Below are 24,148 nucleotides of genomic sequence, written 5' to 3' on the forward strand. Positions count from 1 at the left end.
ATATTTAGCTGTTTTTTTTTTTCAAACAAGAACACAGCCGCATGTAACTACGACGGTGTTTGCTAGTTCACCTTACTGCATTAATGTAATAGCGTGGTTAGCCTACTCAGCGTAAATTACACAAGAACAACATTAAGCTACTTGCCCAGAGAAGAACTGCTGCTGCTGCCATCATCATCCATCATCATTTCTGCTACAGGGCTAGGGGCCAGGACTCTACTCTTTGGGTTCTTGGGGGATGTTGCTAACTTCGGGTCCGATAACAGGCACCACACCCGCAGTAGATGTGCTCGGTACTCGGTCTTGCAGCAAGCTATCAAATACGGTGCATTTCTCGGCTTTTAAAAAAACGCTATGCATCGCCAGGTGTTTCATCAGATTCGAGGTATTACCTCCTTTGCACAGTATCACCTTAAAGCACTTGTTGCAGGCTGCTGAGTTTGCGTCTTTTGCTGTGAAATACAGCCAGACTTTTGACCGCTTCGCCTTGGGCATTTTTAATCTGTAGCTCTACTCTAAAAGAACATACGTACCTGGGCCCGCCTACTATCCTTGTAAAGGTAAAATGATTGGGATTCTACCCAATCATTTTGCCTTTACAAGGATAAAGTGTAGGACATCTCAGGGGAAAAAAAGCACCGAAATAAAGCACCGAAATGTGTGCTGCTTTTTGGTCTGGTTACTACCGTTTATGTCAGAACCTACCGGTACCCATCCCTACATGCTTGAGGCAGATAGATGATGAAAAAAATCCTATCGATTATCCTATGCTAAGTCTCATCTGCAATCTGTTGGCCGAGATCTCTTCCCCATTGCTCTCTAAGTGACTGCAATGTGGGCAGCTTTTGATTACGGCTCATAAACAGCTCATAAACATCACTCATAACCCGCTTAGCGTCCGGTTTAAGATCAAAGACTTCGTCCAAAAAAGACAGAGAAGGGCAGGACGGAAAGCAATCAATATTAGAAGCAACAAAATTCCTGAGTTGAAGATACCTAAAAAAATGTGACTGAGGAATCTTGAACTTAGTCACCAATTGTCCAAATGGACAGAAGATATTGTCCGTGAAAAGAGCATTCATCGAACTTACTCCGAGCTTTGTCCATACGTTAAATGCCTTGTAAGGATGGAGGAAACATACAATGTCTATGCGCTGATGCAATAAGGGAGAGTTCAGCTTGTTTAAAGTGCCTTCTGAGCGGGTACCATAACTTCAGTGAATGAATAACAAGAGGTTTTGTGGTGAAGTTGGAGATAGGTCCTGCCTGGCACACAACAAGGACAACAGGGAGCATCGATTCACTTATAACTTTTCCAGTGTTACCGATGAAAATAAATTATCATGATCTTTTACCCAGTACATTAATGCCCTTATATTTGATGCCCACTAATACAGCAAAAGATCTGTGAGTGCTAAACCTCCCTCACTCCGCGGTCTTTGTAATATACTCTGTTTCAGTGTAGGTGGCTTTTTGTTCCCCTTTCTCATTTTTGTGTGATTAAAAAGAAGTACAGTGGTCCCTTGTTTATCGCGGGAGTTACATTTTAAAAATAACCCGTGATAGGTGAAATCTGTGAAGTAGCCAACTTTATTTTTTACAATTATTATAGATGTTTTAAGGCTGTAAAAGCCCTCACTACACACATTATACACTTTTCTCAGACAAGCATGAAAATTTTCACACTTTTCTCACTTGTTTAAACACTCTCAAAGTTCAAACCTTCGTAGAAAAATAAGCCCAGTATTATAGAATGAAACCAAAGACTAAACCCTGTTTTCAGGTCCAGAACATGGGAAAAGAGCCGCTGCGAGAGAATTCCACATTAATGAATCAATGGTATGGTGATGGTTAGAATCTTCCTCTGCCTTTTGGGTGCTACCGCAGGTACCTTTGACAGTGCAAAATGTTTCGTCGACATTGGTCTGCTTGTTGGGGAGAAAACAAACAATACAGCACTTCAGAGTCACAATCCTAGCGATTTATGTAAATTTGACAAGCTGAACACAATCTGTACTGGACAGCCAATCAGGACGTAGAATACAATGTGCTACAGTCAGAGGTTGGAGCACTGTGAAATATTATTAAAGTGACCTCTCAAAAACCACCAAAAAACATGTAGCCCAACATCACCAGCTAATCTGCCACATCATTTAATTTAACTATTTAGCAATTTAACAGTTATATACACTACACAAGGAAGATTGTGTTAAATCAGCTCTGTATCTTGAGGTTGAGACAAAGAATCCTATAAATGTGATGCACTGCCTTCTGTTAAGTGAGAAACTCCCAATAACACATCCATAATTCTCCAGTACTGATGAATCGCCCTAAAACTCCCAAACATTACATATGCAAAACAACATGTAGCCAGACAGTCGTTGAACACAGTGACTCATTAGGCTCACTCTGATTTATATGGTTGGACTTTCATCCTTTGCACACTGTAAGGTCTTATCAGTGGCTATAAAACCTTCAGCCCACTTCTTTGTATTATTTCTGGGGTTTGTATAATCATATCGATCATCTTGTGTTATACATTTAAGGGTTCAGTAAAAATTTGCTGCCAAAGTTTTAAGAACATCCACATTAGCCAATGCTTCTGTTATTCAAGGAGTTTCATATTGAAAAAAAAAGATAAACTGAAACACAACAGAAGCATGATTTACATCACTAATATAACATTTAGACAGACTGAAAACTGCAACATCCAACGCTTTTGCCAACGCCATCTGAACGCTTTTGTGACGACACCTTTACTGAGCGGTTTACAGTTTGCAGAAACTACTGTAGAACCTCAGGGGCAATTAAATATCATCATTAGTAAAATACAGCTTCACCGCTTTCCCCAATGTCTTTACTCATCATCCTGCCCTCAAAACCACAGAAAATCCACATGTGGGTAGCATGATGCAGCGTATAAAACAAAAGTGTCAGATTCCGGTTTTATTTAATCATTGAGACCTTTTATAACATGTAGGTAGAGCTATTCCCAAAGTCAAGAGTACTGCTGCCCACTTAAACCAGAAAATCCTGTGGGATCTACCCAATGTTAAATCTTTACTCTAATTAAAATACAAGCGAAAGAGTGATGTATCTAATTGAATGTTTTAATCAAAATACATAAACAATACAGGCTTATGGCTAAAAATTGCTAATGCTAACGATTCACATGCAAAGCAACTGCAATACAAAGAGGAGTAAATTTAGGTAAGAGTAATGAGTAAAACTAACAAACTCCTGTTATCAGTTTTAATTGAAGCTTTTTATAAATTTCCGCTTTAAATAAATTTAAATAGATATGTAACTATAAGCACTATAATTTCAAACTGAATTTCTGTTATCACTGCGGAACACCTGCAGTCCTGACAAGATGCCTCAGTCCACACGTTGGACATCACTCTAATCAGATTTTAACATTAATGTGCAAATTCATGTAATTACATGTGTTTACATAAAAACAAGAGACACAACTGTGATGTGTTGGTTGTTTTATATATATTTAAAATAACGTAGCAAATATTAGAAGATTTATTACAGAGAAAGTATTAATATTTATTTTACATGGAGAGTAATAATCTATTAGTTAAAAAAATCTTAACATATCTTGTTTAACATTATATGATGGGACAAAATGGGAAAATATTCTGGTTAATTATCAAAGTTGTTCCTTCTTAATTAACAGTGATAATAAAGGGAAGGTCATCACTGAGTTTATATTTGTTATTTTCTTGTAATGGAAATGTTCTCATACATATTTTCTCCTTGTTCTAAGAAAACAAAGATTTGTAAGAGTGCATGTATATCCATTAAGACAATAATTTTGATTCTCTAATTTCTTTATTTTGCTATAATAGATGTGTAAGGTGGCTTTAGAATTAAAAAAGAAATAACTAACATACCTGTATTTTGTTTCTGAGGATTTTTGTTGAATCTAAATATTTGAAATGAAGCATTATTAAAATGGGGTCATACAACACAAAACTACAACACTAAAGTTATATTTGAATTTAACAAGAAATCCCAGCATTTATTACAATAAGTGTTTATTTTGCACGATTAACATAAACAAGCAGTGAAAAGAATTGATTCTCCTTCGTGATTTCTCTGAGACCAGCAGAAGTAGAAAGTTAGCAGGTAACTCTGTACAGAATATGAACCATTTGTTGAATAGTACCACTGAATTCTAGACATTTTTCTATGATTACAATATTTTATGTAGGTTTAAAAAAGAGAAATGCTTTCCTGGTGTCAGCTGGAAGCTGCCACACCTGCTGCTCATCAGCCATCAACAGCTGCAGCTGATGGCCTCGTTAAGAGCGCTCTATTTAAGAACTTGTTAGTACAACCATAGACTAATGTGCATGAAAGGCCTCGCTAGTGTTTGAGTTCCCTGCCAGCCTATGTGTGTTTGTGTGTTGCCAGGAATCGGGAGTGGAGTGCATTTTCTGACGGGGGTGGAGACACTGTCTGGGAATGGGAATTTTTGGAGTTGTATTTTCACATTTTCACAGACATTTGCACTGTGTGGGATTTGGGGAGGAATCGGCACAGGAGCCACAGTGCCTGGGATTTTTACATAATTGTGTTTCTTTGCCCACTGTAAATAACCCTCACTTCTCTTCACCATCAGAGTACCGTATTTTGGGCCCTTCTCACTTCAAGTCCATGGTCTGACACCTGGTGCTATTTCAAATAAATTCTCCACTTACTTTTTCTTATAAATGTAGTACCCTCCACCTACAGCTGCAGCGAAGATGACACAACATGCGATTACTATTCCAGCAATGCAACCAGCAGCACATCCTGATGGTTGATCTAGAAAAGTATAAATAAAGATAACAAATACATTTTGACAGTAAATTGTTTTATTATCTCAAAACTACCCAATAGTGTCTTTCTTTTTATAATTTTAGAACTATCAGAGGACTTTTGATTGGTGCAATGTTCTTGTTGCATGAAAAGTACTTGTGTGTGTGAAAATGGGAATGCACCAATTTCTTAACAATTTGCTGAATTTGATTAATGTCTTGCTAAAGGGTACTTCGGCATTAGAAACAACTGTTATATTATCTGAAGATAAACCGCCAAAATGTAGTTAATATGTACCACCCTTTAAACTATCAATGGTACCATCTAGGAGTATAATCACATGCACATACCTGTTACAATCAGTCCATGCACCACTGATGATGATGTTCTTTCAGTTATATTATTCCATGCTTGACAGGTGTAGCTGCCACTGTCATAAAATTCAACCTCTTCTTTAATGTACTCAGCTGAATTTGTGAGTATCTCTGTCCCATTGAACAACCAGGTGAATCTGGCAGTTGGTGTGGATTCAACAGAGCAGATCAATTTTAAGGTGCCTTTGATATTTATCTTATTTGGACCTTTGATTTGAACATTTTCTGGTCCATCTGAAAAACAGGTAAAAATAATAAATGTGTTCAGTACTTTTACATTTCTGCATTACTAGACTACATATCATATTAGTAGTACCGTTCAAAGTTTAAAATAATTTTACTATAACAATGAAAAAGAAGTGTAGACTGACCAGGATGTTACTTACAGTTAACAATCATGATGTATTTAGCTTCTTCACTGCTGACAGGGTTGCTGATTTGACAGAAATATTCTCCACTGTCTTTCCTATTCACAGTGTCAAAGGTCAACACTCTGTTATTGTCAGAAAGGATCATGTTGTCAGTCGGGTTCAGATCTGAGCCATCCTTCACCCAGTTTCTTGTAAAGACTGAGCCAGAGGCCTCACAGGTTAAACGAACAGAGGTTCCCTCAACTGGCAGGTTTGTTGATGGTTTGACAGAAGAACCTGATATTTCCTCTGTTTGCCCCAAAAAATATTAACAAGGAAAAATTATAGACTGAGAACAAGAAGAAAAGTAGGTGATGAACTGAGGGCCAAATTTATACACCGATGACCAGCAGAGATGAGAGGTGACGAAGTACTAATACTTCGTTAATGTACTTAAGTAGAATTTTCAGATATCTGTACTTGGCTTGAGTATTTTTTTTTCTAACAACTTTTTACTTTTACATTTTTAAACAAATATGTGTACTTTCTACTTCTTACATTTTTAAAACAGACTCATTACTTCAGGTTCAGTGGTATCATCTGTAGTGTTTATATTCAGGAGTTAAAGTGGGGTGGAAGGAGTGCAGGTGTCCGCAAGTTGTGTTTGCGGTATTTCAGAATCTAGCTAGTGTTACAGAAGAGGAGGAAACATGAAGGCGATGACGGTTTTTTTTTCGGTGTCAGGTAATTTCAAATTCAATGTTTCTATCAGCTCAACAAAAATCAGCAAACACACAAACTGTGTGTGAGAGGAGAGAATATATTTAAATGTAAGGACTGCTCAGTGACACTTGATAAACTGCAAATTTAAAGTTTAAATGTAATGTCATAATTTTAATCACATATTTGATCTGTACATAATGTGTTTTTTTGTGTTGAACTTTGTGTTGTTAAAATGTTGAATGAAAATACTGGGTAGTTTTGTCCAGGATAAAGAGGTTAGTTTGCAGTAATTTGGTGAATTCACAGTAAAGCTGTGTGGGACTGACACACAGTAGCTGTGGTCCTCATAGACAGATTTATGTTACATCAAATGTAGCAGAGATGAATTTACATTGAAGATGATGATACTTATATTCATTCACTGAATTCAAACTTTCAAACAAAGAGCAGCAGGTCAGCTGATCACATCTTTTACACAAAGAAAACCGACTGAACCTCACATTAGAAATTTTTGTGAGTGGTGATTTTTCCCGCCAATGTTGAGCCACTACATATATGTTAGGGTTCCCCCACCTGGTGAAGCCCATGATTGATCTCATGAATGACTGTACTCATTTTCCCGTTTAGGTGTGGAGGCAAAGTCATCCTCTACAATGTAGGCAACAGAAAGTATTAATTTTTTTTATTACCTTTTAATGGATGTGCCCTCCATAACATGATATTTGTATTCTCATGTACCAATATTATTTTATTAATATATTATTATTTCATTGTACCCACAATTTTGTTGTATATGTACAATGACAATAAAGGCTTTTCTATTTTATTTTATTCTATAAAGCACAAGGCTCAGTTACCTTTGGTTAGTAGAATTGTCCTTCAAGGAACTACTTTTTACTTTCTTGCTCAGAGTACATTTCAGAGCCTATAGCTTTTCTTGTTTACTTGAGTAAAAAAGTTATTTCAGTACTTTTACGGGAGTTTGGTTTTTAATTTTATAAACACAGGTATCTGTACTTCTAATTGAGTAAAGAAAGTCTGCAACTTTGCAAGAAGGAGGTGAGTTCTTTCACATCAAAAAACGTGTCTAATTGCAGGAGCCCACGTTGGGAAATTTAGTTTTATTCTACACACTTTATTTTGTATTAATCACACATTATCATTATAATCCACATAACCAGACACATTTCTGGAGAAATGTGTCTGGCTCTGTATATATCTGGCACACTGCTAAAACATAGACATATTGTCTCTGTTGACAGAATTGATATCCAAATGTAAGTTATATTAGCCAATACCTAATATTATATTTTAATATCATATATTAAGTATTATATTGTGTTAGATATGTTTGGAGCTTAAACCCTGGCATGGCAAGATGACAGATCATGGGCAGCCCTGTGTCCTACATGGGACGAAGAGGAGGAGCAGTAGTAGCGTGAGACTAAACCAAATCATAATTAAAAAGATCAAATTATGTAGGATCTCTGGTTGACACCATTAAAAAAGGTTCAAATCGCAGATAAACCAAATCATATTTCAGCCGCTTTAGCCTGCATGTGATCAAAGGTTTAGTCATATTAGTATAGCTCACAGCATGTAATGTAATTATTATCATGATAGGCACGTGTTAAGCAAACAGTAAATATTGCTTTTTCTTTTGTTCTAAAGGTATTTTATGTCTGCGTTGTAAATATTTTATCTACCTGAGATTATTTGATGACTAATAAATTGCACTTACCCAGCACAGTGATGGCTGAAGGCTCAGATGTTTGAGATCTCAGAGTTTTGCTGTTAAAGGTCTGACAGCTGTAGTTTCCACTGTTACTCATGTTAACATTCATCAGTCTGAGCTCTGATCCAGTATCAGACAGCTCATCTCTATTCAGAAACCACTTAAACTGGGCAGGAGGTCTGGATTCAACTGAGCAGTTGAGGCTGATGTCTGACCCCACAGCAAAGTATACTTGTGATGGAGATAATATCAAATTTATATTTTCTGGACCGTCTAAATGCAGAGGGGACAGAGAAAATTTATGTTAAATCTAGTTTTCAAGATATAATCTATTCAGTGGGGTTAATAAATTATTACACACAACTACATTACTCCACAAAAAAAGATTCTAGTGTATTTATTAAAACAAAACCTTCTAGTTGCATAAACTATGATCATGTTAAAGAGTAAATAAATTCCATCCATCAACTTTTTTTAAATCATTTATGCAGTTCAGGGTTGGAGGGGACAGGAGTCTCTAATGTTTTTTTAAAAAAATTTTTTATTTTACATTAAACTGAGAATTGTGTTTCAGGTATATCTAATATTCTTTCTTAACTCTCTCAGATGTTTTCAGATAAATTATTGAGCATTTACTTTAGTAACTCACAGCTGATGGAGAGGTTTACTGGATCACTGGTAACAGTACTGACAGGACTGGACACATGACACCTGAATGGTCCCTGGTCAAAGCGGGTCACATTGATTATAGTCCGACTGGAGCCTCCATCAGTGAGCTGAACTCTGTCACTTGCTGTAACCTCAGAGCTGCCGTTCAATCAGAGGAAAGAGAGAGAGGATCCAGAGGCAGAGCAGGACAGAGAGACAGAAGCACTGAACTCAACCAAGTTTGTGCTGCTGGAAGTTACCAACACATTGGAGACTTTCTCTGTGACAGAAAAAATACAACAATAGAAAATAAGCATTAAAATAATTACAAATCAATTCCAGCTGAACTATGTCATGTTAAGGAGGATATATTACATGCCCAACCTAAAAAGACAGAATAGCAATAATTGTAAGAAATACTGTACCAATCAAAATCTTGAAATATTTTTATTTGTATAAATAAATGAATCAACTCCCTTTAAGTGACTATTCTGAACAGAATAAACGAGACAATTGAGTTCTCAGCTTGTTCTTTGTTGCATGGGGATCAATATTACCTTCAAATAAACCATTCAGTTTCTTACAGCCACTTTTTAAAGTCTTTATTATCACAGTCTTAAAAATAAGACAAATTATTGCAAGAATGCCTTGTTGCAAAGTAGAAATGTAACAAAAACGTACTAATCATTACAGGTAGTTTTACATGTTCAATATAATGTAAACTTGCTTAAATATTGCAAAAGGAATTAGGTTGTTTAATTTCTACATCTTCTCACCGTATATCACCAGAGTAGTACGTCCACTCAGGAGTGTTCCATCTTGTACAATGCTAACAGTGTATTCTCCAGTGTCATCCAGAGTGAGACTCCTGAGCTCCAAAGACGCAGTAGATTGGAAGAAGGTGATCCTGCCTTCATACTCAGGTCCAATAGTTTCTTCCAAGTTAATCATGAATATTATAGGCATAGAGAAATTAAAACTCCAGGTCACAGATTGAAACGGTTTCTCTGTTGGAGACAGTGTTGTAGTGAACATCACAGTTTCTCCTACAGCTGCATTCAGACGATCATCAGGCAACACACCAGCTCCTTCAGTGAAACCTACGGGAGAAGAATAGCAAAGTGCTGTTGTTACTCAAACATATAAAACAGTTGTGCAATATATAAAGTATAGCATGAAATATGGCAGGTCTGAAGAGTTTGAGTTATTTTCATTAAAGTCTAATGTCCGCTGTGGCGTGGGTGTGGTCTCTGGCCAGCTGCAGAGGAGGGGTGACGCAGTGAGCTCCCGGGGCGGCGCAGGGGCGGGGTGAACAGGTGTGCTGGGATCTGACAGTGATTGTGTCTCTTTATATGTTGGCAGTGACAGCCGGAGGAGGGGAGCGGACGTGACAGCAGAGAGAGAGCGGGAGTGTCTGTGTCCCAATAAAAACCACAGTATTAAATAAAAGTTCTGCTGTCATCATATTCGCTCCAGCGTATGTTTCTTGGGTCCAACGTTACACTGGTGCCGAAACACTGGCGCGATGTCCGGTCCTCTGCCGGCTCCTCCTGCTCCCCCGGCGGCGCCGCCGCCCGCCTAGTCGCCCGCCCAACCGCTGCAGATCTTGGGCCAAATGATGATGGACATGGCGGCAATGGCGGCTCGTCAGGCGGCCACGCAGGACCAACAGTTGGCGTTGTTTCGCCTGCAATCGGAGCAGCAGACCGCGGCTCTGGGGCAGCTTCTGGGGAATGCGGCCGCGCCGGCGCCCGCCCCTCCACTGTCGGTGACGTTGCACCGGATGAGGGATGGGGAGGACCCGCTGGTTTTCATCGAGGCTTTCCAGGCCACAGCGGTGGCCTGTCGCTGGCCGGAGGAGGAATGGGCCGCCCGGCTGCTGCCGCTTCTGTCGGGCGAGGCCCAGACGGCGGCGCTGAGCCTGCCCCCCAGCTCGCGGGGGGTGTTTGAGGACATGTGCCGGGCGGTGCTGGATCGTTTGGGTCTCTCCCCGGAGGATTACCGCCGTCAATTCCGGGGTAGCAGGATGACGGGAGGGGAGCGGCTATTTGCTGGAGGATGCAGCAGCGAGGTGGCTGCGACCGGGCCCCTCGGCTGGGGAGGCCCGGATGCTGAATCTGGTCGTCCTCGAGCAGTTCGTGGGGGGCCTGCCCGAGGCAACGGCTCGTTGGGTCCGCTGCCACCGCCCGGCGGATTTGACGGCGGCGGTTACGCTGGCCGAGGACCATCTGGCGGCCAACCCGGCACCCAGCCGTGAGGAGCCGTGAGGAGCCGCGGCGGAGCGCCCGTATTCCGCCGCCCAGGCCACCGGCGGCGGCGTCACAGCGGAGGGACGGCAGCCCTGTGGGAACGGAGCAGGCAGCGGGGTGGAGCCCCAGGAACCCGTTCCGGCCGCTGCTTCCCGCCGGAACCCTGGTGAGGTTGCCCCGGAGCCACGGGGAGCCGCACAGACGCCGGGGCCGGACTGCTGGAAGTGTGGGCGGCCGAGGCACCTGCGCCGAGAATGTCCGCTCATGGAGGTGGGGCAGGTGTTCCGTGTTGCCGGCGCTCCGGCGCCCGCCCCCGGTCCAGGAGGGACGTACCGCGTGCCGGTAAGGTGTCAAGGGGGTATTCGCCATGCTTTGATGGACACGGGCTGCACGCAGACCCTGGTCCACCAAAGTTTGGTTCGCCCCAGGGCATTGTTGGAGGCTAACTGGGTGGAGGTTAAATGTGTGCACGGGGATATTCACAAGTACCCGGTAGTGTCACTGTTGCTGAAATTCAGGGGCAAAACGCATAGAGTGAAGGCGGCGGTTAGCCCGCGCCTGTCGCATCCCCTTATTTTGGGTACGAATTGGCCGGGGTTCCACAGCTTACTGGGGCAGTACGCGGGGATGCGATCACGGTCTGTAAATTTATGTAACGTTTGCGCGGCGCTCAGCGGTGACGCGGGGTCGACCGACACTGACTCTGGGGGGGAGGAGGTGGCGGGGACTTCCACGGAAGCCCCGCTGCCTCCCGTTGTGCACCCCACGGAAGATTGTCCAGTAGAGCAGTCTCGGGACGACACCCTACGCTCAGCCTATGACCAAGTGATGGATATTGATGGTCGCTTGGTGCGCCCTGACGATGCGCGAACTTACCCTCATTTCCAGTTGCGGAACGATCGGCTTTATTGAGTGAGCCGTGACACTCACACTAATGAGGTCCGCACACAGTTGTTGGTGCCGCAAAGCCGCCAGGAAACGATTTTTCAGGCGGCTCATTCGAACCCCATGGCAGGGCATTTGGGTGGTGAGAAAACTCTGGAGCGCATAATGGCCCGATTCTATTGGCCGGGCATTTGGGCCGACGTGCGCCGCTGGTGTGCGTCGTGCCCAGAATGCCAGCTGGTTAACCAGCCGGCCGTGCCAAAGGAGATCCCTGGTGGAGATCCCGTTTGAGCGTATTGGCATGGATCTCATCGGGCCATTTCACCGGAGTGCACGCGGCTATCGCTTTGTGCTGGTCCTGGTGGACTACGCAACGCGATACCCGGAAGCAGTGCCGCTGCGCACCATTTCAGCAAAGAGCGTGGCGCAGGCACTGTTTCAGGTCATCTCCCGAGTCGGTATTCCGAAAGAAATACTGACTGACCAGGGCACGTCGTTCATGTTGCGCACATTGCGGGAACTGTACAAATTACTGGGTATTAAATCTATTCGGACCAGCGTCTACCACCCTCAGACTGATGGGCTGGTAGAGAGGCTGAATAAGACTTTAAAATCCATGATTCGTAAGTTCATTCGCGAGGATGAACGTAATTGGGATTGCTGGTTAGACCCTCTGTTGTTTGCAGTGCGGGAGGTGCCCCAGGCCTCCACGGGATTTTCTCCCTTTGAGCTGTTGTACGGCAGAAAGCCGCGGGGGGTGCTTGACCTGATTAAAGAAAACTGGGAGGAAGGTCTGAGCCCTGCGAAAAGTGAAATTCAGTACGTGCTGGACCTGCGAGCAAAGCTGCACACACTGGGGAGGCTCTCACGGGAGAATTTGCTCCAGGCCCAGCAGCGGCAGCAACGCCTGTACAACAGAGGGGCGAAACTTAGGCAATTTTCACCGGGAGATAAAGTGCTTGTGTTACTTCCTTCTTCCAGCTCTAAATTACTCGCCAAGTGGCAAGGACCCTTCGTGGTCACACGGCAAGTGGGGGATGTTGATTATGAAGTGGTACGGTCGGACAGGGGCGGAGCCACGCAGATTTACCACCTCAACCTCCTCAAAGCCTGGAGGGAGGCGGAGACCGCTTCTCTGGTGAGCCTGGTAAGAGAGAGAGATGAGTTGGGGCCGGAGGCGCCAAAATCTAACATCCCCGCCTCCCTCCATTGTAGTGACCATCTCACACAGGCCCAGAGGGCGGATGTTGCTGCATTGCAACAGCGCTTTGCCGACGTGTTCTCCCCCTTGCCCGGCCGTACTTCTCTCATAGAGCACCATTTTGAGACGCAGCCTGGCGTGACGGTGCGTTCACGGCCCTACAGGCTGCCGGAACATAAGAGGCAAATTGTTTTCCGGGAATTGAAGGAAATGCTGAGGTTGGGAGTAATAGAAGAATCACACAGTGCTTGGTGTAGCCCCATCGTTCTTGTGGTGAAGAAGGATGGGTCTATACGGTTCTGTGTCGATTATCGCAGAGTGAATGAGGTGTCACGTTTTGATGCTTATCCCATGCCCCGGGTCGACGAGCTCCTGGACCGGTTGGGCACCGCTCGCTTTTTCACGACACTGGATTTAACCAAGGGCTACTGGCAGATTCCCTTGTCTGCAGAGTCCAGGGAAAAGACGGCCTTCTCCACTCCGTACGGGTTGTACCAATCCGTTGCGCTTCCGTTCGGCTTGTTCGGAGCCCCTGCCACTTTTCAGCGCCTCATGGACCGGGTGCTGCGGCCCCACGCTGCCTATGCTGCCGCCTATCTGGACGACATCATCATTTACAGTGACACATGGGCGGAGCATGTGCGGCGTGTGGCCGAGGTGCTGGAGTCCCTGAGGCAGGCGGGGCTCACGGCCAACCCGAAGAAGTGTGCGGTTGGACGGAGGGAGGTACAGTATTTGGGGTACCACTTGGGGGGCGGGCAGGTGCGACCTCAAGTGGATAAGACGGGGGCAATTGCATCCTGCCTGCGTCCCAAGACGAAAAAAGAGGTGAGACGGTTTCTGGGGCTGGCCTGCTATTACCGGCGGTTCGTACCAGGTTCGGCCGGATGGGCCCCGGCCTCAGTCGGGCGGTGGGGATGTGTGCCGTGGGTGTGGTCTCTGGCCAGCTGCAGAGGAGGGGTGACGCAGTGAGCTCCCGGGGCGGCGCAGGGGCGGGGTGAACAGGTGTGCTGGGATCTGACAGTGATTGTGTCTCTTTATATGTTGGCAGTGACAGCCGGAGGAGGGGAGCGGACGTGACAGCAGAGAGAGAGCGGGAGTGTCTGTGTCCCAATAAAAACCACAGTATTAAATAAAAGTTCTGCTGTCATCATATTCGCTCCAGCGTATGTTTCTTGGGTCCAACGTTACATCCGCTTTTCCAGATAATACTGCACATAATTCTGGTCGAGTTTCAGGAACTCATAAGTTAATACTGAACATCTTAATTTTGAGACTTACTTGCAAATGCCACAAAAACAACAAGAAGCTGTAGTAACAAAGCCATTAATTAAATATCTGTGAAGTGTGCAGTTAGGAATGTTTTACTATCAAACTGACCAAAAATCTACTGACTCAGTATGGTGAATGAAACTCTACTTAAAAAGATGCAGTATCAGTTTCATGCACCATGAACTTGCAGGATGCCTCCCTCATGTGGTGCAACTGTGTTAGTGCAAGATGTAAAACTTAAAATGTTGCTTTGAAGATGTTGATGTCCAGTCACATTAAAAAAATCTCAAAAAGTTTAATTGATTAGTAGAAAATAAAGCAAGTCTGAAAAGGTCACGTTATTTTCATTAGAGGTTTTATTGGAAAAATAGAAAAGAAAAAAGAAGCACACACGGCAGGTTAATTCAAGAAACAAAACTGACACTGACAGATTCACGTACAACATAATCTAGAAACAGGTAGCCAACAGGGGAGCCAACAGAAGCAACCTGATCAAATGCTTCCCATATTTCTCCTGTCTCCTTTGTCCTACATCTGAAATCAGTCTTGAAAAAGGTGTCCCAAGTCCTGAATCCAGAGGAGAAAGGAGACAAGAACTATAGGGTTTAATTGGAATAGCTTTAAACTGAGATTCAGAAGGAAGCACTCAACTTTTTTTTAAATGTCTTTTGTTTCCACTCTCTTCTCATGAAGAACAAATCAGAGAAGTAAAAAGAGTTAAAGTCGCATGATGAACAATTAATGATCAATGAACAACGGCACAAAGGATGAGGAAAACTAAGCATTCCTAGAGAATTATAAGGACCATGGCACTGCTCTCCTACTCTCATTTAAAATACTTTTGTACAAATCTGCTTCTTCTCTGATCCATGTTATCTGAGCAGGAAATTTTTTTTCTGTTTATAATATTAAGGTCACATTATGATTAAACATAAACTAGAAGTATTCAACAGATGTCTCATAAAGTGAAAAACAAACAAACAATAAACAGAGTAAAACTTTAAAGTCAGTATGAGCAGACAGTTTTTTTCTGCCACGTCAAGCAGTGAGAGCTCACCTGAGATGGACCCAAAAATGAAGAAGTATATCACAAGTATATCAGAAAATGTTTCCATTTCTTCACTCTTTGCCTTTTCCTTTGCTAATACCGGTACATGAATGTTCATTCAATATATGGTGTCATAAGGAAGTAATTTTGTTATTCTGAAAGGTTCAACTTCATGAACTTGTTAATCATTAACAAACCTTTCTACTAAATGTTTGTGTCAGATTCTGTTCAGTCACATTAAGCTTTCCTTCTGTACTGTAACAGCTAGTTACAGGAGGTGTCACTTGGAAGAATTCAACATGATTTACTGTCAGAGAGAAATTAATTGATCTATTTTGGCAATTAGGCTCCAATGACCCATCACAGCAGTGATAGAACACAAGACAGGAACCCAGCCCGTCCCAGAGTCTAGATGTTGGTCGTGAAGATCAACCAATATCACACCAAAACGGGTAACAGACACGCTGGTCCACCTTGTCCATTTCATGCTTTGCCTCTCCAAAGGCAATACTGGGATGTGAAGTTGGAGATGTTTTGTGTGGGTGTGTGTGGAATTGTTGTCATAGTGATCCAACAAAACCATCAGGCAACACACCAGCTCCTTTAATTAAGCATATAGGAGACATTTTTGTTTGACTAAATGAAATTAAAACATTGCATTTGAAAATGGAAAATAATTTGCTTTTCTTTTATTTAAGTGTTTAATTGGAAGTTCACCTGCAAAAAATATATATAAATTGCTACAAGAAGCAATGATGTGACACTGACAGATGCAGGGACAAATCCAGACAATAGAGCCAAAAGAAGATACAAAAGAAACTTAACAGGTAAAAAACCTGACCAAAGGTTTTTCTTGTTTTTCTAAATTGTATCACCCTGTCTCCTCTGTCCATCTGAAATTTAGAAAAATATATCTCAAGTACTCAGAAGCTTTTGGAGGAGCTATGATGAAGGATCAAAGGAGTGTCCTTTGCAGAAATGCTTACATTCAGTGTCTAAAAGAGGAATGATATTGTTACGCCCCAATTAAAAACAAAGTGTTGTCTGGGATGGGGAGTAACAAAGTGAAAAAGAAATGATAAACTGCCGTAAAGTACATTTATTACACAAAACAACTAAAATAAAACTGAACACAGGGAAGCTCTTTTCTTCAGGGTTTCCAAGGCCAAAACAACAAACAAAGCACCCCCTTTCTAACTAAAAAACAAACCAAGGACTCTCTACCCAAAAACAACAATACAATGGCTGAGCTCCCTGTCCAGCCAAAAAACAGGAGAAAACAATTGCAACAAAAGAGCTTGAGCTGCAACACACCTCAGCTGCGGCTCATGAGGCGGACCTGGATCACAGGAGAGGGAGAAAAGGCTCTCTCACATAGGGATAGCCACTAGAGGTCAGCGAATGTAACAGATACACATCTGTAATATATAAACCATGGTGTGAGGAAGACTTAAAACTTCTGTTTCCGTCTGTTTTAGTCTTTTAGGATGATCAAAAAATTAAAGCGTTTTTGTACAACTTCATAAAGATAGCTATAACTTTTGATAGAAGACTCACATACACATATTTATGGCTTTATCTTATAGAATTCAATATCCCCGTGCTGGGCAAACAGGTTTTAAAAAATTCCTGTCCTCCATTATTTGTCTGTGTGTAAAGGTAGCTCTAAACATAAAGAAATGTTGTGATAAAACAAAACTAGTTGAATTAAAAGAAAACAATTTATGATGAAGCTGTTCCAATGATCACATTTAATTGAGCTTTAAATCGGGCTTCAGAAGCACAGATGTATCATTTAAATGATTTTTGCCTAGACTTCTGTCTCCTCACTGATGAAGAATAAAGCAGAGAAGTAAAATCAATTAAAGTGACACAAGAAAATTTGTGTATTTAAAATTCATTGCGACAACAAGGAGATGTAGATAAAGGGTTACAAAAGAAGAAAAGAAACAAAAAGGAAAAGAAAAACTCAAAAAACAAAATAAACCCAAAACAAACAACTTGTGATGTCAACATTCAAGAATCAGTGTTCAAAGACTGAAAGAAATAGGAGCATTAAGGATTACTAGAGAAACGAATGAAAACACGTCTCTCTTTATCTCATTTAATGTATACCATCAGTACATAAACCTACTATGTAAGACACTGATCCATGTTATCTGATCTTATCTGAGTATTCTAACTATTAATTAACTAAACTATTAATAAATTAGCGCCAAGTTATCTTAGTGAACTTCTCAAACCACATACTCCTGCTAGAACACTTAGATCTGCCACTCAACTACTTCTGACCCAACCCAGATCTCGGCTGAAGTCCCGGGGTGACCGTGCGTTTGCTCTGGCTGCCCCGGTACTGTGGAATACCCTTCCTCTCGACCTCCGCACATCTGATTCCATTGCACTGTTCAAATCACGACTAAAAACCCACTTATTCAATCTTGCCTTTCCCTCTAGTTAATATTTCTTTTATGATTTTATATTATGCACTTTTATGCTCATTTAATTTCTTGTTTGCTCTGTACCTGTTGCTTTCCTATGTATCAGTGACAGCTACCTGCTTGCATACTTAGTACTTGCTTTGGTCCTATTTCTATTATCTTCCTTCTATTCTCTATGTTACTTGTTAAGCACCTTGGCATACCCTTGGTTTTTAAGTGTGCTTTATAAATAAAGTTTATTATTATTATTATTATTATTATTATTATTCCTGTGTAGAATATTCAGGTTTCAAATGATTATACATGAACTAGAAGTATTCAGCAGATATCTCATGAAAACAGTGATATAAATATTAGCCAAACAAATGAGTTTAAGGACATATTGAAAGGAAAATGAGGACGTAAAACTTTAAAGTCAGTGTGAACAGGTTTTTTTCTGCCACATCAAGCAGTGAGAGCTCACCTGAGACGGCACTGAGAATGAAGAAGTATATCAGAAATGTTTCCATTTCTAAAGTGGTGTCTTTCACTCTGACTTTTCCTTTACTGATATCAGTACATGAAAGCTAATTTCAATATATGGTGTCATAAGGAAGTAAATGTGTTATTTTGAAAGGTTTAACTTCCTGAACTTGTTAATCTTCAACACAGTTTTCTACTAAATGTTCACCCCCTCATTTTCTTTTTGCACAGTTAACAAGCAATCAAAAATCAAACAAACAAATAAATAAATAACCTGTTTCAGTAAATGTTGTCCTCTATATTTATATGAGTGTTCGGTTTCCCCCCCAAACAACATTTAATAGTAGTAGTAGGAATAGAATAATAGAATAGGTAAATATCTCCTATTCCATAAAAGTTGGCTATGGTTTAAAATATGAATAAAAAACAAAATATAATGATGTACAAATCTTCATTTGCACCATTTAAAGTATGATTAAAAAATAAGGTCATTTTGAATTTGATGGCAGCAACACATCTTTAAAAAGTTTTGGCTGTGTAGCATCCAGTCTTCAACAACAGTCAGTAAACATCTGGGAAGAGAAGAGACCAGATTCTGAACTTTTTGGAGAGGAATGTGTTCTCATGTTTTCTGATATATGATTCTACCTGCTCAAGAGACCTGGCTCTTCTTTGCTGTATTTTATACTTCATGACACTCAAAATTTTTTCAGTTGGTGATATATGAAGCTATGTTATTATGGAGTAACATGATGGAGAACATGTTTCTGTAAAACATGCAAACACCTTTCAGCATTTATGAAGCCAGTTTTAAAGTACTTTGGCCCAGAGAAGAAGGCAGTTTTCCTGGATGATGTTCAGCAATTTTCAGTCACAGTTTTTTTCAAATTGATTAACGTCTGCCCATCGTTACTTTAAATAAGTCTGCCTCTCTAAGATGATGTTTTTATACTCAATTATGTTACTGACGTTCCACAAGCATTTTCTTTTAGTACCGCTCAGATCTTCAACATTTTGATGCCCCTGTCCCAAATTTTGAGGTATCCAATGTAGCTGGATCGGCAAACGTATGACATGAGAGTACTTAGAAAATCTAGTCAGAAGCCTCTCAGCAGTGTTGGAAATTCAACAACCTGTAGATGTCCCAGGGAGTTTTTGCTTAGACCAATGAACAGTGAATTAAATACATGAATAACAATCTCCAGTTCAAAGTGTGTCACAATGGGACCTAACTTGGCAATATTTCTTATGTGATAAAAGAGACTGATGTTACTGAGAGATGATTTACAATAAAACCCAGAGCTTGCATTATCTTAGGCATAAATCTGTCAGGGGAACAAACAAGGACTTCAGTTTTTTGATCATTAAAACTGGAGGAAGTTGTCAGCCATCCAACTTTTAATAGAGTCTAAGTTCCTAAATGACTGTAACTGTTGAATCAGAGGAAAGTCAAAGGGGCAGAGTGACTCTGTAAAAGAAGTGGTAAAATGGTTTCATTGTTGATATCAGCTAACAACGAGGCTGAAGATAAACATTAAAATATTTCATTGAAGTCCATCTAAATTATGTTATGGTGAGGAGTTGAGGCTTTTGTCAAAGGTTTGTATTATATTATATTTAGCTTAATAACACAAAGTAGAACTATAATTTTATAAAAGCTTAAAAGTTGCAGTAAAAGACCACTAAAAAATGTTTCATTTCTCTGATATCATGTTGAATATTTACTCAGGTAAAATGACTCCATAATGTCATATATTAAATTTAGAACTTAGTTTAAGCTTTGTTTACAGAGTATCCAAACTCTGTGGTGCCTCCAGCCTTGTCTTTATATTGGTCATCAGTAAGACCTAAATGTATAAAAGTTCATTACATTTATTATAGTTTTTTTAATCAGTTTTCAAACTCTTTTGTACAGAATGTGTTATGCATTATTAGAGATGTACAAAAATAAGAAAGAAAACTCTCCTCTCAGCTCACCTGATTTATTAGACTGGACATGATCAAAGCTGCCGTCCCTTCTCCATAATCTTCATAGAATCATTCTGAGACAGGATGTTTCTAATTTTAGAGATGTAGTGCAAATGCAAGAAAGCTGTTCTACACATTTGTTTAATATGCACACTGAAGGACATATCTGGTAATTCCACACAGTGTTATTGGAGGCCAGTGCCATCCAAAGTATCTGGTTAGGCATCATGTTTTTTAAGAGGTTTTGTTTTAGGGTTTTTAGAGTCAAACAACCTCAATTTCAGGTAAATTTAAAAGCAGGAAATTGGAGGTCATCCAGACCTTTATATCTCTGGGCCTTCAGGTCACTTGCTTAGTTTGTAAGAGTTTGTCAGAAACATTCTTTTGTTTGGTGCAGTAGTGCTGCTGCCAACACAATGTTAAGAGTGATAATACAATTAAGGGGTTTACCTGATTTGGAAAAAAAAGTTTTTCTACCTGTATTGTTGTGTATATATATAACCTTTTGTTTTATTGTAAATTGTTCATAAGAATTGTAGATTTCAGTTCAGCATTCAACACAATCATTCTGCAGCAACTAATAGAAAAACTCAGACACTTGGGAATGAAAACATTAACTTCTAGGTTCCAAGAGTAACACCTTTTCCTGAATGTGGAAAAGACCAAAGGGATTATGGCAGATTTCAGGAACAGTCATTCCCAGCATACTCAACTGAACATCTACTGTGCTGCTGTGGCCAAGGAGGCCTAATCTCTCCTCCACTCCACTAAACTCTTGAATAGCTCCATTCACGAGGCTGTCAGAAGACTGAACTCTTTACTAGTGATGGGATTTCCGGCTCTTTTTAGAGATCCGGCTCTTTCGGTTCGGCTCACTAAAAAGAGCCGGCTCTTTCGGCTCCGAACCGGCTCTTCAGATTTTTTTGTTGCTTTAATTAATTTATTATTAACAATAATATAAAATTATGCACAAAAGGAATTACTAACGTAAAAAAAAGTGGTTTTATTTATATATGTTTATATATACGGTGGCCCCTAGAGACAAAACACGTACAAACTCCAAAACACATTTCTAGCATGAACTGAACTTCCAAAGCAGAGCTACTAGATCACTTAAATTACACAATTGAAAGCATGTGTGTATTGTTTGTGTATTTATACACAGGCACTCATATATATTCAAATAATTTAAAAAAAAAGTTCATTTACCCCTTACTACCACACACCAAATCCGGTCGTTGGTACTTGCTGGCTTGTGTAGCCACTAGGTAACAAAAGCTCAACACTGCGCCCAGCATCCTGGAGCACTTCTGTTGTCTTTTGTACGTGTTTTGAGTTTTTATGTGCTTCTGAGTTTTTACGTGCTTCGGAGTTTGTACGTGTTTTTACGTGTTTTGGAGTTTTTACGTGTTTTGGAGTTTGTACGTGTTTTTACGTGTTTTTGAGTTTGCACGTGCTTCAGGGTTTGTACGTGCTTCAGAGTTCGTACGTGATTTGAAGTTTGTATGTGCTTTGTCTCTAGGGGCCACCGTAAATATACTTTTATTTATTCACTCCACATAAAATGTAATAAATAAATCATATAATACAAAAATCAACTATTCACATTTCAACTTTTAACTATTTAAATTTTCAGCTTTTTCCTTTTACAAATTTAAAGTGAAACAACACAAAACACTGCAAACCACAACACAATTAAATATAAATTAAAATATGAAAACAAAAAGAAGATGCATATTCTCTGTCATATGGGCCTGCATGAATAAACTTTCTGAATCCTTTATCATCTGCAACCGAAAATAGTTGTGGATAATTACTATACCTTTCTAATGTGACGTTGTTGTCCCTGGCTCTCTTTCTCTCTCTCTTCCTCTGGCTCTGTTCCTGTGCTACTGAGTGTAACTACCACCCCTCCCCCCTCTGCCCAGCGTAAAGCACAAGGCTCGCGTGCAGAGTGAAGCGGAAAAAAAGTGCGAGAGCGAGGCTGAGAGAAAGAAAAAAAAAACAAACAAACCACGTGACGGCTCGCGATAAGGAGCCGGCTCGCGTCGTTCACGTCAAAGAGCCGGCTCTAAGAGCCATTTCGTTCGCGAACGACCCATCACTACTCTTTACTGCCTCCCACCTATCCCCCTACCCCCCAACACACTCTTACACACAAGATACATTCTATTCTTTTAATGATGCTGAAAGTCTTGGGCACATTAATGCAACCATTCCCACCAACAGCATTTTGATTCTCCTGTATGTCCTGTACATGTACCGAAATATTGACAAAAGGGATAAAGTGAGACTCTAGAGATAGGGTGAGATGGAGGCAGATACTTGACTTGAAAGACAGCAGCTAGAAGAAGAGTAGAGAAGAAGAAGATGACTTAGATCCAATTTTTAACAATGTCCTTGGAACATTAAGTAATCTGCTGCACCAGTCCAGAAACCTCAGGGGTAGTTAAATATTCAGGATAAAACTTGACACTACTGCTTTTCTCAGTGTCTTCAGACAGCACAAGGTCTGCATAATCTTTGAAGGCTTTGTGTAATCATCCAGATTTTTACAACATGTAGATCGAGTTCAGCATTAAAACATACAGGACCACATTTATGAGTGATAAACTGATGTAAGAGCAAGGGCTACAACTTCTATGTATTTGTTGTATTTATTTTACATTTAATGATCAATAAGAAGACACAGAGCTTTATCAAAATAGTAGCAACTAAAAAATTCAAACGGTCAGAAAACCTTTATATTTATTGTTGTAGACTAATAATTTATAAACAATCTTCATATGTCCTGTTAAAATATTTTCATAATGACCAAAAAAATATTACAACCAACAAACTAACAAAAAAAAAGAACCTTTTGTCTTCCTGGAGCAGATAGAGGCTTCACAAATGTTTCATCTGCAGGACAAGACAAAATATACAACTTATTCTAGTAAACAGTTTATAAACTGCATGCAAGTGGACATTAACTTTTAACAATAATGGAAAAATGACAGATTTTTATACAGAGAAAAAATCTTTCACTCTTTTCTTCATTGTATAAGTATAATGTATAAGGTTTTCCTTCTTAATAAAGCACATCAGTGAATTTAATACTCACCTTAAAATGGAAATGTAATCAAAGAGTTCAAATTTTCTTGTCATATGATTAAGTGTTCTCATACACATGTTCTCCTGGTCAAAAATAACAGATTTTGATACAGTAATTTTATTTATACTTTCTTTATTTTGCTATTAAAAATGTACAAGTTAAATGTATATTAAAATATTACTCACCTGTATTATGTGTCTGTGGATTTTTGTTGGTTCTAAATATAATAAATGAAGCATATATCAAAGTCTGTCCACAAAGTTACACAAAACTGTAACACTAAACATTTACATTTATTTAAATCCAACCTTAATGATAAATGATAAAGACTTGTTTGTTTAAACAAATAGTGCACTGAAATACTTGCACGTCTGTGGTTATTTCATGAAATGATATGATATTAAATGAATTACATGTAACACTGATAAGTTATGCTTATGTACCAAAGGTGTTTAGAAGTGGACTGAACACACAGATTTCAAGAGTAATAAAACCATTAAGAAATTATCCACCTACCTTCGCCTATAAAAGTAGTATCCTACACTACAAGCAACAGCAACGATGGCAAAACATGCAATTACAATTCCAGCAATACAACCTGCAGCACATTCTGATGATTGGTCTGGGGAAGTAAAAATAAAGATAAAATAAAGATGACACAAAGTTGTCTCACCATCTCAAAACTCTCCAAAACGGTCTCTCTTTGTTTGATTTCATAATTGAACAGGTTTCAGAGGACTTTTGGTCAGTACATTGCTGTCTTTGTCTGGAGAGCACTTGTATTTGTCAAAATGATGAATGCACTGTGTAGTTTCAGCAAATATTTGCTGAAGATTAATGTTTTGATAAAGGGTAGTTAAGTGTTAGGATACATTTCCAAAATTTAGTT

At 40.2% G+C, this 24,148-nt stretch overlaps 1 protein-coding gene across 1 annotated transcript in view; it reads right to left on the reverse strand.

Annotated features, from left to right (window-relative positions):
* Window positions 1-4,708: 4,708 nt before the first annotated feature.
* The window catches only part of LOC146377972 (cell adhesion molecule CEACAM5-like), a 47,347-nt gene continuing 27,907 nt past the window's right edge, over window positions 4,709-24,148 (reverse strand). The window contains 5 exon segments of the mRNA XM_084942635.1: window positions 4,709-4,818; window positions 5,163-5,420; window positions 5,573-5,845; window positions 8,001-8,267; window positions 8,644-8,922. Coding sequence (XP_084798761.1) covers window positions 4,709-4,818; window positions 5,163-5,420; window positions 5,573-5,845; window positions 8,001-8,267; window positions 8,644-8,922 — 1,187 coding nt within the window.

This window comes from Perissodus microlepis, chromosome 11, assembly GCF_051167445.1.
Source record: "Perissodus microlepis isolate ML-2025 ecotype Zambia chromosome 11, ASM5116744v1, whole genome shotgun sequence".
Lineage (NCBI taxonomy): Eukaryota > Metazoa > Chordata > Actinopteri > Cichliformes > Cichlidae > Perissodus > Perissodus microlepis.